Here is a 17,946-nt window from a genome sequence, read left to right as displayed (position 1 = left end):
CTATTATTTTTCCTCATTTTCCTTTTCTTCCATTTCTTCTTTTCTTTTCCTCTTCTTCTTCTTCTTCTTCTTTCTCCCGCGCACTGCTCCTGCGCGCCTTCTTCTTCTTCTCTCTCTCCTTCTTCTTCTTCTTCCTTCCTTCTTTCTTCCTCTTCTTCTTCTTCTTCTTCTTCTTCTCCTTCTTCTTCCTTTCTTCCTCTTCCCTGCGCCTTCTTCCTCGCCTGCACCAGCGACCACCGTCGCTGCTGGTTGCTTGCTCGGCTGCCATGGCCGAGCTCTCAGCCAGCTCCCATGGCAGCCACCCCCCCTTTCTCCCTCTCTTTCTCTCTCTCACTGCTAAACTCTCTCCCTCACCCGATCTCATTCTCTCACTCTCTGCTCACTCTCTGCCCCTCCCCCTGTCTCTTCTCTGCTCACTTTGAAAAATATGGCCACTGGCCATTCCACAGCTTCCACGCACCTGCACACAACCACACAAAATTATATCATATTAATTATTTAATTAAACTTAATTTACACTTTTATTAATGTTGGGATATTACACACCAAGTCAGTTCGATTTAGTCTGCTATGTAAATAGTCCAATCTTCAATCTTAATTCTGGAATATTTATAGTCTTGATCCAGTCTAGGCAATTTGTAAATCCATTACAATAAATATTGGATTAATAGGTATTTAAAAATATTTTAATAGATAGTTTATTGGACATTTTAACTATTAAGGCACTAATAATAATGTCGCGTGTAATTATGTTTCAAAAACGTATCGAGACACTTACAAATGTCTCAAAAATAACTATAAATTTAAATTTGTTACGACACTTAAAAATATTTTAAAAATTACTATAAATTTATTTTTCATATCCCCACAAGGTCTTTTCTTAACTCTAACTTACTTCTCTCTCGACTCGAACGTTGAACCTTTCATTCTTCTTACACACGCATGACTACTTAATCTACACATCATCTTATTAATATATGTGCATATTTTTATTTTATAGTATATTTAAGTTTCATTAGAATTATTCTATTGGGGCACTTAAGATTTGTCTATTAGATCACTTCATCGGAGTGTCTTGTTATAATTATTTTAATGGGTCATTTAAAAAGTTCTTCCCTATTGGATTTACAGATTTGTGTCTATTAGGGCATTTCATTATCTTGCATCATTAGAATTGTTTTATTGGGATACTTCTTTAAATTATGTCTTAAAATAGTATTTTATAAGGTACTTAATTGTTGTGTCTCAATAAAGTTATTGTATTGGGACACTTTTTTAGATTGTACCTTAAATTGGTATTTTAGATGACATTTTCTAAAAAATATCCTAAAAAATACGCTTCAATAAATCATTTTTGTTGTAGTGATACCCCTAAACATCACCCCCACAACTTTTGTATTCAGTTAATGGAATTAAGTTTACCCTAAATTAACCTTAACCCTCAAAATTAGATTTAAATCAAAGTTCCAATCACGTCATACATATTTTACTTTAGAAATTTTTATGTTTAATTTGAATGAGAAAGGGTTTTTCAATTAGGAAACCAATTATTTTTTGACCACGATAATCCAAAGATATATACATATTGCCACTATGAATTTATGCTTTGAGATCAAACAAATAGCTAAGTTGCTCCTGGGGAATTTGGCCAGGAGGGATTATGGACCGAAGAGGCAAATATGAAGGGAAAGATAGTGGCTAAATTGGTTATAATGGGTGATTAATTAAGTTTTATGACGTGGTTTAAATATTAGTAATGGTAAGTATTATAATTAAAATTTTAATTTTATGTGTATGATTTTATGCTTCAAAAATCCCTCAAATGATTCAAATCCCATGTAAAATTTAATTTGAGGTAAACTTTTATAAAATCTCGATTTTACGTGCACGATTTTATGCTTCAGATATCTCAAAACGATTTTATAATTCAAATACCTCTATTTATTTAGGTTACAATTTAGAGGATGTTTATAATATTTGAATGTCACATAACATTTGACACTGCAACTTATGTTACAAATTACTATATTTTACCTTTAAATTAGAACTTGATTTAACATTGATTACATAAGTTCTAATGTACTTTATTTAAATTACAATTTTTACTTGATTTGACATTAATTACAAAATTAAATCAAGACAAATAAGTAATAAATTAATGGACCACCCAATGCCAAATCGAGATTTTACTTGATTTAATTAATGTTAAATCAAGTAAAAATTATAACTTAAATATGATGGAAGACGTTAGAAGTCTCCTTCAAAAAATTTTAAGTTATATTTTACTTATAAATTACCTATATTTTGCCTACAAGTTGCCTACACCAACCTATTAATTTTTGAACTATATTTTAGAAACATCATATTTTGAGCTATAATAAGGAATAATCAAGTTATTAAATAATATTAATTTATTTTCTAAAAAATTATGTTATTATAAACATATATTTACAAAAATTAAAGGAGATTTTTAATTATCTCTAAAATATTATGATTTTACGATTCGATTTTATGGATCTTTTTTGGATCCCACTTAAAAACCTAAATTTAACGACCTTGACCGTAAGCATGTTTTTAAGGATGAAAATGATATAAAAATGAGTATGGTATATGACAAATTACACTTCAATTTTTGTTTTCAATTATTTGAAGACATTTGAGGCCTTTTAAAACTTAGACAATGGCCAATAGATCACTCACATGATACGATCACTAGCTTGAAATACATTTAAGAGTATGGACCATAATTATTAGAAATTGGGTTAAATTTAACCACAAAATGAGCAAAATTGATTAGCCTTCTAATAGGTGGTTTTAACCTCTATTTAGTACCCAAGATGAGTTATTTTGGGTGAGAAAACTTTGCGCTCAATTTGATCATAAATTGATTGAGTGGGAAATTAACTTAAAAGTGGGCTTTAGGGGAGCCCAAATAAATAAAACGGGGTAATGACCTAGTTGTAGCCTAAATAAAAGATGGGCCCCTAAATTAAGCCCAATTGGGTTTTTTTTATTAAAATTAATATTCATCTTAAGTTTATCTTTAAATTACACTAAAATTATTTGAACTAATGCTCTTTTACCTTTTAGCTCCATTATTAAAGTAAATATTTATTAAATAATAGAGAGAAATTCGTAAGGTTTGAAAAATTTTAATGGAACTTTTACAGTTTCATAAATTTAAAAATTATTTTAAGAACTTTAAATAAATAAGTAAAATACGCTTCAAAAAATTTATGAATTTTAATATTGTTTGAATAAACTTAAAATTAATTTAGGTGATTAGCTTCAATAAATTACATTAAGTTCATTTAGTTGAACACTTTGTCTATTTTCTCATTTTTGTTATTCAAATTAATTTGTTGCGTTAAAATAAATTTAAAGTTTTATTAATGTAAAAATAATTATTTTTTATTTTATTATTATTATTTTATAAGCATTCAAACCAAATAATTATTAATAGATTGCCATAGATATAAAAGATAACACTCAATACCTATTATTATTATTATTTTAAAATATTGACTATAATTTAAAAAAATGAATTTACTGATCATAACATATTTAAATTTTATTTTAAAATTATAAATTAATTTATATATTTAGATCAACACATTGTTATGCCATTTGCTAATAATATAGCCAATATAATTCATAAATAATTAATGTGATTTAAATATTATATACACGATTCAATAGAGGAAAGAGTATATTGAATATTTAAATTGTTTTTAATTAAGGTATATATAAATTTAAATTATATTATTTATCGTATAAGGTCTTTTAACAATCATTAATCTCACCGTAATTAGAGTATAAAAAGATAAAATTTGATAAAATAACATTAAATTACACTTTTTAATATTTATTTTCTTCACCTTTCCTTATCTCACATTTGTGGACAATGAACATTTTGTTTCATAGACCAAATTAATTTAATTATATCTATCAGTAATTTTATTTTAATAAATGGCATTTTTTATAAACATTAATATCATTCAAAGTTTGTAAAATATAATTTTGTATATACAAATTATGTAAAAAAAAAAATCATAATTTCCTCCTGAATCATATGGTTGAAGTGGAAGGTCTAAGAATTGGATATTGCGTGGGTTAGGGCCGGGAGCAGGGAATTGGACGCCACCAAGGGAGAAAGAGAAAGAACCTACCATCACTTTTCCGGTCGCCGCCTCTCCGGCTCCGAGGTTCTACAGATAGGCCGAACCTTTAATCAAGTTGCTTCGCTCGTCCAACGGTCCAAATTCTTCCAAGTGCTCGCCCGTGCCAGTACAACTTATACTGCTTCAGGCGACAGCTCCATCTCTCCGTTCGGATCATCATCTATAGTGCGCCGAAGTAGAAGACAGCTCTCCAAGGCACAAGGCAAACAAGGAACTCATATTTATAAGAACAAAAAGCGGCTTGATATCTTCAATAATCTGTCCGCATTGCTCTAGATTTCAATTCAATTTCTCTACGTTTAAGTTCTTAATGTCAATGGCAATGTATTATCTGTGCAGGATTGTTTAGGGTTTTGTGTGTGAAGAGAGATGGGAGAAGAAGAGTTATGGTGCGTGGTGACTGGGGGCAGAGGCTTTTCTGCGAGGCATTTGGTGGAAATGCTCATCCGGTACGACATGTACTCGGTTCGTATTGTTGATTTAGGTCCTTCAATCAAACTTGATCCCGCCGAAGAGAAGGGAATCCTTGGCGAAGCTTTGAGGTCCGGCCGGGCTCAGTACGTGTCCGCCGATCTCCGTGACAAGTCCCAAGTGCTTAAAGGTCATCTACTTTGATTCATTTTCCCCACTACCTTCGCAAGTTCAATTCTGTCCATTGTGGATGACTAAAGTTTTAGAGATCTGGAAAGTAGTTGTTTGATAAATGACTATGACTATCAAATCAAGAAACAAGCCATTTGAACTCGAACTAGATTTGCCTTGTTAAGAAAGCTCTCTCAGGATTTAGCTCTGAATGCAATATAGCTAAACTTCAACTTCTCTTGGAACTTGTTTAAGTTTTTCACCTAACTCAGTGATTAAAATTTGTTTGATGTTAACTCCAAAGATGGCCAAGTCAAGTTCAAACATATTTTTTAAGTTCCATAAGTTTTCAAATTAAAACGAACTATCCACTAATAGTTTCATATATTTGCAGTTGACTATATCTCACTTGTTATTTGTGTTCTGCAGCTTGCGACGGAGCTGATGTTGTTTTCCACATGGCTGCTCCTGATTCATCCATCAACAACCATGAGCTCCATCATTCAGTTAATGTGAAAGGTAAAATGTCACCCAAGGGGAGTGTACCAGAAGACCTAAACTTTATAGTCTAGGATCTCTGCATTACATGTGTCCATGGGTGAACATGGATAAAGGTTTTGCTAATTCTGACCTGCAGGAACAAGGAATATAATTGATGCTTGTATAGAACTCAAAATTAAGAGACTTATATATACCAGCTCTGCTAGTGTGGTTTTTGATGGAGTTCACGGAATTTTTAATGGCGATGAATCATTGGCATATCCAGCTAAGGTATTGCCTGAATCAGAATATCTCTACAAAATTCTCTTTTTCATATATGGAAGTCAACTTTATGAAAAGTTGAATGTGATAATTAGTTATACAAACTTATCTTTTTTTTTTTTTTTTTTTCTCTCCCTTCTATAACTTCATTTCTTTTAATATTGTAAATCAAAAAGCATTATTGGTTTTTTGGGACTTGAATTTTTTTTCCATCTTCAGCCAATCAATTCAAGATTCGGACAATTCTTACTTTTTGAGACAGCATGCTTTATTACTTGCTTCCATGAAATTTTTTTTTCCTCAGAATAAAAGGTGCTCTAGTTTCTCACCAGTTGGTCATCTCATTTTCTGCTTATAGGGAAGTTGCTAGTCAACTGTTGCTCACCCTCTTCATGATATGTTTTTCTCTCCATTTTCAACACTCCCATCTGCTCATCCAGAGCTTGTATTTGTTATATATGCAAAACAGAAGAAAAAAGCTAGTTCATTCTCAAAAGCTCCTTTATTTCCATCTTCGTATCCTTTAAAACTACTTTTTTTTTTCTTTTCCAGCTCCTATTTTGCATATCCATTATCACTTAATGTTTATTAAAAAATAACTATCTGCATTATTCCAGCACAACGATTCATATTCTGCTACCAAAGCTGAAGGAGAAGCACTGGTCATCAAATCAAATGGTAGGAATGGGCTTTTAACTTGTTGCATCCGCCCCAGCAGCATTTTTGGTCCTGGTGACAAATTACTTGTTCCATCTTTGGTGTCTGCTGCTAGGGCAGGCAAATTGAAGGTAAATTGTAATCACTGCCCTTTGTATTCTATTACAATGTTCTAGGACCATTTGGTGGATAACTAGGCAAAACATAATACAGACCTTTGTACATAAATATATGGCTTGATGTATACATATTTCTTGCACTCAGGGCATGTGAAATATAGTGTATTTGTCCTGCATAAATTAGCTCTTTTATGTGAACAGCACAATCAACTAGCTCTTGTCTTTTCTGTCAAGTAATAGTGTAACGATATTATGAGTTCAAGTTTTATCATGTATTTGTCCTGCATAAATTAGTTCTTTCTGTGAACACAATTTATTTATTTTTTTTTGGCAAGTAAAAATGTACCTATTTTACAAGCCAAAGTCCGAAAAAGAAACACATTTGTTGTTTTTGGGAATTATTGGTGTTACACCATTCTTAGGATGTCAACAACATGAACCAACTAATTCTTTTGCCCAGATTTCCCATAAGCTTCTTTAGAAAAGAAAAAATAGAGAGCAAGAAAAGAAAAAGGAAAAGACCAGAGTGGTCTGCATGGAAAGAGGTGTTGCAATTAACTTTTATGACCTAAATTTTCAGTTCCAACCCCCTTTAACTGTCTCTATATGCATATGGAGGTATATAATAATCAGGAATATGTAGTACGTCTTTGAATTTAAAAAATAGATCCTGAAAACACAAGAATGGTTCTGTTTCAGCTACTCATGCTTAGCAGTGATGGACACTTTTAGGTAGGAGCCATGTTGATATGCATTAGACACTGATGTTTCTTCAGTCACTTGAAGCTATATCCTAAAAATTTTCTAATTGTAATTCAAATTGCATAATTTTGGTTGCTTCAGCTGCATGGCCATTTCACAAACTCTCCAATTTGAAGCATGTGGTAAGTCTTTTAATATGAACAATTTTCATCTTACATTCTTATCCTCTTAGGCATGCTGTCACACTCTGAAATGTAGAAACATTTCTGGACAAAAAATGTTGTTTGCCTGACGATCATCAATTTGGAATTGGCTACTTCTAACGTAATAAAATTATTTAGCAATAAAGATCACTAAATAATGTAGCAAGAAATTAAGTTGCTAGTGCATTTGTTATACGTTTTTGGAGATTCATCATTTTTAACTTTTCATTTCAAGATATAGATATTTAACTTAGCTTGTTGTATTTCTCATTCAGAATGCCTAATATTATTTGATAGTTGGCCATGCCCCTGCTGTGATCATATCCTAGATTGAAGGTGTGGCAACTGTTTGTGTGTCTGCTATGTGGAATCTCTCATTACATTGGGATATAAATTTATGCCTAGTTGTCAATCTGTGTCATGTTTGGCCAGAGTCTCTGACCAATTTGCTTATTTCTCTGGTGACTATGTTCTTTGTTTCTTGTGATTTCTAATTTTAGCGTGCTCCTCTATCTTATTCTCATGACCTACTCTTTTTCCTTTTTTTTTTTTTTTTACATTCTTCTTTTTGTCATGGTGCATTTTATTATCTTTTTTCTTGCTTTCTTATATGTTGTCATGTGACAATGAAATTCTCTTTGTAGACTAGCATTTCTCCTAGAAATTTCTTGTTTGTCTTAATATTTTCTTAGCAACATTCTTCTTCGTTCCTTCATCCTTTTCTCATTGTGGATACCATGGTTCACCTGCTAATTCTTTGCAGTTGTCATATGATTTCTGCCTTCAGCAAGTATTGGAGTCAGCTACTTGTATCTTTTTTCTCCATTCCACTCAGTAAAGAGCCATAATCTTGACTAAACCTCAACATGCCATTCCTTTTAATTATCTTAATCCAAGATATTCTAGATTTTCAATACCCATGTGTTACCATGACGTGGATGATGTAGTTTTTTCTAATGGAGAGTTTAAAGGTTTTTGTACCATAATGTGCATCTGTTAATTACCCAAATTAGTTTTTGTTATTAAATGAATTATCTTTCATTAGGCAAAAGTGAATCTCACATTTAATCTTTTAGTGGATTGGTTCATTAGTAATATTTTTTTAGCTGAATAAATGATTAACTATAGAATACATATTGGTTTCCTTTTCTTGGAAATATCTTTTTGTTGATCTTTTACTTGTTTGTGAAACATTTATTGACCATTTTCTATTCGGGGTATATATTAGAAAAAAATATTTATAATTTATTTGTTTTAATGATCTTATGTCAGATCTTCGATTTGACACTGAATTCTCACCAATCGGATGATGATCCGAGGGGTTTCGGGGAAGAATTAAGAGAAATAGAGAGGGAAATGGAGAAGGGGAGAGAGAGAGAGAGAGAGAGAGAGAGAGAGAGAGAGAATTTGTGAGGGAGAAATTCAGAATACTTTAATTGAATTTCCTAATCCTTTAGGCGGGGAGGATCAATTCATTATATACTGATTCCCTGTGCCTCAATCCCGCCAAAATCGAGAAAAAGTACAACTGAATGTAGCCTCCTCTAAGTACAAGTCACATCAGCTATAACTACCCTCACGTGTAAAGTGCTACAATCTGTTAATACATGACAAATTCCCTTCTCCTTGAAAAATTTCCTGTCCTCAAGAAATGCTAAGGAGGCTGGCAGCTTGCGGGAATTGTTTGAATAAGTTGGGCAAATACTCTCATGTGTTATTCTCTGGATGAAGGTTGGACCACTTCACTAGCACTTGCATGATAGGTGCCCCATGCTTGTATAAGACCCTTCTGTCCACTATAGCTCTCGTCTCCATAGTAGAGGCAGCTTCCTTAGTGAGTTGGGCAAAGTCGGATTCACTTGTTGCACCCCCACTGATCTCTTTATTAGTAGAGACACATGAAAGACCGTTGAATTTGTGAATCCTCGGGTAATTGAAGCTTGTAAGCCACCTCTCCTACTCTGGCTAGGATTGGGAAGGGCCCATAGTACCACGGGCTCAACTTAGACACCTGCCCTTGTGTGAGTGCCTTAGCCTTAGGTAGACTTCGTCCCCCACTGTGAATTCTTTTTCGCTCCTCCTTTGGTCTGCGAATTGCTTCATGTGATTCTGAGCCATCACCAACTCCCTTTTTAGTTGTTGTATAACCTGATGCCTCTGCTCGAGGTATGATTTAACTGTAGCCATTGTGGTATGCTCCCCCAAGACAGGTAGCAGTGGGGGTTTGTATCCAAATAAGGCTTCAAATGGTTACATTTTGATGGAGCTGTGGTGGCTGGAATTGTACCATCATTGTGCGAGTGATATCCACTTGTGCCAACCCTTAGGATAAAGGAAACAAAGGCACCGCAAGTAAGTTTCCAAACACTAATTCACCCTCTCTGTTTGCTCGTTTGTTTGTGGCTGATAGGATGTAGACATGTTTAGTTTAACTACCAATGACTTCATCAATTCCTGCCATAGCAAGCTGGTAAATATCTTGTCTTGATTAGATATTATGGATTGGGGGGGTCCTATGTAACTTCACCACTTGATTTGAAAACATCCTTGCCACTTCTTGGGCTGTGTAGGGGTGTGTGAGGCTCAAGAAGTGTGCAAACTTCATGAGTCGGTCAACCACTACCATGATGCAATCCTTGCTCTCAGATTTAGGTAACCCTTCTATGAAATCCATGGATACACTAATGCAGGTGTAACTAGGGGCTATAACAACCCTAAATAGGCTATAGTCTCATGTTCGCACCTCTTACACTGTCACATGCCACGAAAAATTTCATCACAAACTTCTTGAGTTGAGGCCAATAGAAAAGCTATTTAACCTTATGATAGTTGTTTTGAATTCCCGAGTGTCCTCCCAAGGGGGATTCATGGAAGGACTGCAATATTTTCTTCTTAAGTGGCTCACTATCACCAATCATTAGCCTCCCATGATATTTGATTACCCTTTTTGTTAGTGACCCTAGCCTTCCATCAAGATCCAATACCAATTGTTCCAACAATTCCTTAGCCTTCACATCTCCTTCATAACTTGCCACCACTTCTTGATACCAATAAGGGGTTATGGTTGTGATAGCTGCCGATGATCCCTCTTCATGGAATCTTGATAAGGCATTGACTGCCATATTCTCCCTTCTCTTCTTGTACTGTATACCATAATCCAAGCCCATTAGTTTAGTCATACCTTTCTTCTGTAAATGCGTGTGGATTCTCTGTTACAGTAGAAATTTTGAACTCTCATGGTCCATTTTAATTATGAATTGGCCTCCTATGTAATGCCTCCATTTCTCCACGATCATTAGGACAACTAGTAGTTCCTTCTTGTAAATACTCAACCCAAGGTGCCTGGGGGCTAATGCTTGGCTAAGGTATGACAAAGGCCTTCCCTTCTGCATTAGGACTGCCCCAATTCCCATGCTACAAGCATTGGTCTCCAAAGTGAAGGGCTTACTGAAGTTCGGTAACCCCATAACTGGTGCCTCACTCATAGCCTTCTTCAACTACACAAAGGCTGTCTCAACTTTCAGACCCCACTTAAACCCATCCTTCTTTAACAACTCGATTAAGGGCCTGCTTCTTATCCCATAGTGTTTCACAAATCTCCTGTAATATCTTGTTAGCCCCGGGAATCCTCTTAATGCCTTAATGTTAGTGGGTCTCGACCATGTAGCCATTGTTGCTACCTTCCTTGGATTCGTGCTCACCCTTGCACCAGAAATAATGTGTCCCAGGTACTCCACTTGCCCTTGGTCGAAAGCAAACTTCGACCTCTTGATATACAGTCGGTTAAACCAGAGAATCTCAAATGTAGTCCTTAGATGGCTTTTAGGTGTTGGTTGAAAGTTTGGCTATAAACAAGTATATCATCAAAGAAAACCAAGATAAAATTTTGTAGGAATGGTTCAAAGACTTGGTTCATTAAGGATTGAAATGTGGTGGGGGCATTGGTGAGCCCAAATGGCATCCCCAAGAACTCATAGTGGCCATGGTGTGTTCTGGATGTTGTCGTGGGTATGTCTTCGAGTTTCATTCAGATTTGGTGATAACTAGAATGTAGGTCTAGCTTGGAGAAGACGATGGCATCTTTTAATTCATCTAGCAAGTCTTCAATGATGGGTATTGAGAATTTATCTTTAATGGTTAGGGCGTTTAGTTAACAGTAGTCAACGCAAAAGTGCCACGATCCGTCTTTCTTCTTGACAAGTAATATAGGGGATGCATAACGGTTTTGGCTGGGTCTAATTATAGATTTGTGTAGCATTTCCTCAACCATCTTTTCAATCTCGGTCTTTTGGGTTGGTGGATAGCGGTAGGATCTTATATTAATAGGTTCAGAATATATTAATAGGTTCAGAATTGGGTTTGAGGTTGATAGAGTGGTCAAATGATCGGTTAGGTGGAAGGGACTTAGGCTTTACAAAGAGATCCTCAAATTCTACCAATAGTATATGAAGTAGGTTTAGTTGGTGTACCTCCAAACTGTTTTGACTTTGAGTGCTTACAGCCAACATGAATTCTCCTTCTTGTCCCAAACTCTCTTCTGAACCATCCGTGGCTTGAATTGAGAATAGTTGGGCAACTTAGGCCCATTTGCTTTTGAAGATCTTTTGGAGTTTCTTTCCCGCAATCATCTTACAAGCCCCTATCTCCTTATTGCCAGTGAGTGTCAGTTTCTTACCTTCTTTCTCAAATGTTACCTCCATCTTATTGAAATCGAAGCTTATAGGACTTACATGTTTCATCCAATCCACACCCAATACCATATCATAACCCCCCAATTTTAGAAGCCTTAGATCAACTTGAATGCCTCCCTTTGCATCTCTCAGCAAAAGCTTGCATAGGTCGACTTACTCAGGACCTTGTTGCCATTAGCTACAGTCTTGAGTGAAGGGTTGGGTGCCTGTGAGTCAATAGTTCAATTTCTTGGCTATCTCTTCATCTAAGAAATTGTGGGTACTCCCTATGTCAATCAAAATCATGAGGCTGCAACCCTGTACTTTCCCTTCAACTTTGATTATCTTGTTGTTGGTTAACCCCCTTAGAGCATGTAGGGAGATCTCCCCATTGTCCTCCCCTTCCAATTCCACTGACTCAATTGCTTCCTCTTCCTCTACTACTATCCTATCCTCCTTTTCAAGCAAGAGCAATTGGCTCTTGCATTGGTGTCCAGGGAAATATTTGTCCCCACACTTGAAGCATATCCCTATTTGTCTCCTTTGTTCTATAACCCTTCCTCCCTATGCTGATGTAGGATTGGTAGAGGTGGGAATCGTCAAACCCTTAGCTCCATGATTCACTTTAACTATCTCCTTGTCATACCCTTTACTTCCTTGTGATGTGGTACTAATGATCATCCCCTTAGACTACTGTCTTTGTTTCTTTATTATTGCCTCCACCGTTAACTCTTGCAGCCTGGCACTCTTGACTGCTTGTTCTACCGTACCAGGTTGTAGCATCTTCACCATGAGCCTTAACTCCTCAGTTATCTTACTCACAAAGCTAGAGACGAAGTACGCTTTAGAAAGATGAGGATTGAAATTGAGCATGAGTGATTTTAACTCCTCAAATCGGAGTTGATAGGACTGTACACCCCTTCCCCCCTCTTGCTTAAGCTTGTTGAATTCTTCTACTACATCCATCCTGTTTCAATCACCAAATCTTTCACACAACTTCTCTACAAATTCATCCCACGGACACTCCTCCTTACCTTCAACCAACCTTGGTACCATGCATCTCCAGTATCATTGAAATAGGCAGTTGCTAGAGCCACCTTGTGTCTCTCTGGCACATTATACCAATTGAACATCCTTTTGCACCTCCTCACCCACCATCTTGGATTGATCCTAGCAAACATTGGGATCTCCAATTTAGGCATCAGAAACCTTGGCTGATTAGGGAAAGTCGGTCCCTCCTGCCTTCGTTCTACAACATTCTCCTATGTTTCTGCCGGATCCACCTCAATTTCAGAGGTGTCGACAATCCTATTATTCACCCATGCCTAGGTAAGATAGGATCCGTCCTTTCCCTGGGAGGGAAGTCGGGTTAAATCCTTACCTGATTTTGTCGGGTGAACATCACCATGAAATTTTGGAGCTCATCCTGATTCTGGTTTCCCACCTCATCTCAAATCTGTGAGATAGCTCCATCCAGCCTCCTTTCCAATCCGTCCATAGAACTGTCCATCTTCCTATCAATTGCCATGATCGCCTCGTGATTCCTGGTAGATCCAATCTCCAACAATTCGACTTGAGCTTGCAAATCTAAGACCGTTGAATTGAATTGAATTGTTGTAGTTGCGACTCTAAATTCTTCATTTGAGATCCTTCCGCCATTGAGGAACTCTGCAGGGATTGCATCAACCAAGGTTGAGCTCTGATATCAAAACTATTAGATCTCCGATTTGACATTGAATTCTCACCAATCGGATGATGATCCGAGAGGTTTCAGGGAAGAATTAAGAGAAATAGAGAGGGAAATGGAGAAGGATTGAGAGAGAGAGAGAGATTCAGAATACTTCAATTGAATTTCCTGATCCTCTAGGCAGGTAGGATCAGTTCATTATATACTGATTCCCCGTGCCTCAATCCCACCAAAACTGAGAAAAAATACAACTGAATATAGCCTCCTCTAAGTACAAGTCGCATCAGCTATAACTACCCTCACTTGTAAAGTGCTACAATCTGTTAGTACATGACATCTTATTTCTCATTTGGTGTTAGTTGTGCGCTTGAGTTTGAACCTTTGTAAAATAAGATACTCCTAATTGGGACATGAGTACTGAGATTAAGAAAATGGAGAGGGAGAGAGAGTGGACAAGAGTTTAACATTTCCTTTGTTTTTCTTTTTACATTGTGCAGTTTCTAATTGGTGATGGGAATAACATGTACGATTTTACTTATGTTGAAAATGTGGCACATGCTCATATATGTGCGGAACGAGCTCTTGCATCAGGAGGCACAGTTGCAGAGAGAGCTGCGGGGGAGGTAATATCTGTGCTAATTTTCTCCCTTTTTTTCTTTTTAGTTTTATTTTTGTTTGTTCTGTGATAACTAAGGCAATCCATTAAAAATAAAGACAAATCTTTATCAATGCGTCTTGTGTAAATGTGATGCCATTTTCAACAGCAAAAATGAACCCATGGCAGGGAATTTTAGTGTAGACATGAATATTTTATCATTTGCGGGTAATTCTCTCAGCTCATTCTCGGTAATGCACATGAAAATTTGGTTATTTTTGTTCTATACATTCTACTACTGGTACAAACTTGCCAGCAGGCTGAGCTCTTGCAACAGTTGCTTTGTAGTAGATGATGGTTCCAATGCACATTTCTGTTTCCACACCATATTTCTCTTTGAAGCAGTAAACTTTTCACTATCAGTATGCTTGCTTTACCATAGGAATTATCCTCCCACTACCAAGTGGCAGTTACTTTACCCATAAAAAAAGGAAAAAGAAAACCTATACTGCCGATATATATTGTCATCTAAGCTTCACAGCGGTAATACTTCAAATTTGAGTTTTCCATGAACAATAAAGGCATTTGGATAGGAAGACCATTTCCTTTCTCAGATGTGGTGTGAGTGAGAGTACAGATATTAACAATTTTGTTCAAGATATCAAAATCTATACCATCTAAGATATCAGATATGCTATGAGTGACAATTTTGTTCAGAGTGCCTAAAGTTTGTTTCATATGGTTTCACTTGTCATTTTTTTGAAATATTGAGGGCTTAATACTCTATATATGAAAAGGAACATTGTCTTGCAGGTCATACCCTGGTATGACATACTAGTCCAGAAGATTCATGCAACATAGTTTGTATTTGACCTATTTCACAAGTTGTGAGAAAAATTTAAACAATGAAAGAACAAGTTCATATTTAATAAATAAAAGTTCTTTGAGTGGTTTTCAAATTGGGTCATCATCATTATCACAAACCTTAATCCCACTAGATGGGGTTGGCTATATGGATTTTGCTTTTCCAATCATCACTATCCATGACCACTTCTGCAAGGGCATTATATCTCATGTCATGTCTAAGAGTTCTTGTTAAGTTTTGAAAAAAAAAATAACCTTACTGTCTCACCTTTCATTCACTAGAAAAGTTTGATTTATACAAGCTTCTTTACAAAAATAGGAAACAACTAACTTTAGGAAAGAATCCTAGAATCTATACAATTTAGGATACAAACAAGATAGGAAACATAATCTAATCTAGAGGATACAATTTTTCTTTTAGGAAATAATATATACAGTTAATCAATCTAGGAAACATATATAATCAATCACCAATCAATCATCAATCAATCAATCACCAATCAATGATTGAATCATTCCATATCAGCTACTGACACTCCCCCTCAAGATTGAGCGTGTATATCTTGCATCCCAATCTTGCTTATCATCCTGTTAAATACTGGTGCAGGCAGGCCCTTAGTTAGCATGTCTGCTAACTGATCTTGGGATGAGATGTATGGTGTGCATATCAGCCCACTATCCAATTTCTCCTTGATAAAGTGCCTATCTACTTCAATGTGCTTTGTCCTGTCATGTTGAACATGATTATGTGCGATACTGATTGCCGATTTGTTGTCACAGTAGAGCTTCATAGGCGTAGTCCACTCAATCTTGAGATCATTTAGAAGAATTTTTAGCCACAATAATTCACACATACCTAGAGCCATGGAACGAAATTCTGCCTCAGCACTTGACCTAGCCACCACATTTTGTTTTTTGCTCCTCCACGTTACCAAATTGCCTCCCAACATAGTACAATATCCAGAAGTAGATCTTCTATCTACAATAGAGCCTGCATAGTCTGCATCTATGTAGGCCTCAAGGGTCATAGCTTCTCCCTTTTTGAACAAAATGCCTCTTCTAAGTGCTCCTTTTAGATAGTGGAGTATTCGATACACAGCTTTAAGATGGACTTCCCTTGGGTTATGCATGAATTGACTAACCACCCCCACAGCATAGGCTATATCTGGCCGAGTATGGGCCAAATATATCAGCTTTCCAACTAGCCTTTGGTAAACTCTCTTGTCAACCTTATCTTCTTCTAGAGCTTCTCCCAACTTATGATTTGGGTCAATGGGTGTGTCACTTGCTTTGCAGCCTAGCAATCTGGTCTCCTTTAAAAGGTCTACCACATATTTTTGCTGAGATATGAATATGCCATCTTTAGAATGAGCCACCTCTATTCCCAAGAAATATTTTAATCTCCCCAAATCTTTGATTTCAAACTCCTTTAACAAGCACTCCTTTAATTGAGTCATCCCTTCTTTGTCATTGCCGGTAACAACAATATCATCTACATACACAATTAACACAGTTACTCCCCCTGTGGCCGAATGTTGAATAAAAAGAGTATGGTCTCCTTGGCTTTGTCTATACCCCATGCCAAGCATAACACTCGTGAATCTCCCAAACCAAGCCCGTGGGGACTATTTCAGTCCATGCAGGGCTTTTTTTAGTTTGCATACAACCGGCCCTTGTGTGGCTATTTCATAACCTGGTGGTATTTCCATATATACCTCCTCCTCTAGGTTTCCATGTAAAAATGCATTTTTCACGTCAAACTGATGCAATGGCCAACCTAGATTAGCAGCTAACGAAAGGAGGACTCTAACTGTATTTAGTTTAGCCACTGGTGCAAAAGTGTCCAAATAGTCTACCCCATACACTTGTGTATATCCCTTGGCAACCAATCTTGTTTTGTACCAATCTAGAGATCCATCAGACCTATATTTCACAGTATAGACCCATTTACAACCCACTGGATGTTTTCCTTTAGGCAATTTTACCACTTCCCAGGTCTGATTTTTTTCCAAGGCTGTCATCTCAGCTTCCATGGCATCCTTCCAATTCTTATTCCCTATAACTTCAGAAAAACTTTTTGGAATAGGGATGGTATGTAGGCTGGTAAGAAAGGCTTTATGGGTAGGAGACAACTTAGAAAAGGAAAGAAATAGGTGTAATGGATGCTTGGTACAAGTTCTTTTCCCTTTTCTTAGAGCAATGGGCCAATCAAGGTCATAGGTATCTGGTTGGACAATAGCTTCAGCAGATTTTGTAGAGCTCATATGAGTCATATCAAGAGAATTGGTTGCAGGAATACCTGGTGATGACTCTGAAATGGCAGGATTGTTAGTGTTATCCCTGCTTGTAGAGACCGTAGGACTAGGACTTGTAGAGGATGTAGGAGCTTGCATAGGACTAGATTCGGTTTTATTCCTCCTTGAGTATACTTGCATAGGCTGAGGAGTAGAAGGTGAAGCTTTCTTAGGTGTCATGTTTTTTGAGTCTTTCTGTTTAGGAGATGGGTTCAAGGATAGCAGATTAGGGTCAGGAAGAAAGGAGGAATCCCTATTAATCAAGGTTTGATTTTGTTCTAAAATAGTTGATGATCTGAAGTACGACTCATTTTCAGCAAAGGTAACATCAGCAGATACAAAATATTTCTTTGAGGGAGGATGATAGCAACGATAGCCTTTTTATGTAGATGAATATCCAATAAATACACATTTTAAGGCACGAGGATCTAGTTTCCCTCTATTGACTGTTGGAATATGAACATAGGCCGTGCACCCGAATATCTTGGGCTGCCAATTACCAGTCACATGGAAGTCAGGAAAATGACTCATCAATAGTTGAATAAGACTTTGAGATTCTAGGGTTTTAGATGGCAATCTGTTGATAAGAGTGGTGGCAGTTAGGGCTGCTTCTCCCCAATAATGTTGAGG

General features: G+C 36.3%; 1 protein-coding gene across 4 annotated transcripts in view; it reads left to right on the top strand.

Moving 5' to 3' along the window:
* The first annotated feature begins 4,097 nt into the window (after window positions 1-4,097).
* LOC127790265 (3beta-hydroxysteroid-dehydrogenase/decarboxylase) overlaps window positions 4,098-17,946 on the top strand; it is a 60,940-nt gene continuing 47,091 nt past the window's right edge. For 2 of the 4 annotated variants that reach the window (XR_008020744.1, XM_052319644.1), the window contains exons 1-6: window positions 4,098-4,383; window positions 4,521-4,782; window positions 5,193-5,282; window positions 5,401-5,534; window positions 6,143-6,313; window positions 14,061-14,186. Coding sequence is in view for 3 of the 4 variants with exons in the window: in XM_052319644.1 (XP_052175604.1) it covers window positions 4,551-4,782; window positions 5,193-5,282; window positions 5,401-5,534; window positions 6,143-6,313; window positions 14,061-14,186 (753 nt within the window). In the remaining variant the exon portion in view is untranslated. Of the gene's footprint in view, window positions 4,442-4,520; window positions 4,783-5,192; window positions 5,283-5,400; window positions 5,535-6,142; window positions 6,314-14,060; window positions 14,187-17,946 lie in introns of all 4 variants that reach the window. The other 2 variants (XM_052319646.1, XM_052319645.1) reach the window with 2 other exon arrangements.

Source organism: Diospyros lotus, chromosome 14 (assembly GCF_014633365.1).
Source record: "Diospyros lotus cultivar Yz01 chromosome 14, ASM1463336v1, whole genome shotgun sequence".
Taxonomy (NCBI): Eukaryota; Viridiplantae; Streptophyta; class Magnoliopsida; order Ericales; family Ebenaceae; genus Diospyros; species Diospyros lotus.
The sequence above is the reverse complement of the archived record's forward strand: the minus strand, read 5'-3'. Positions and strand labels throughout refer to the sequence as shown.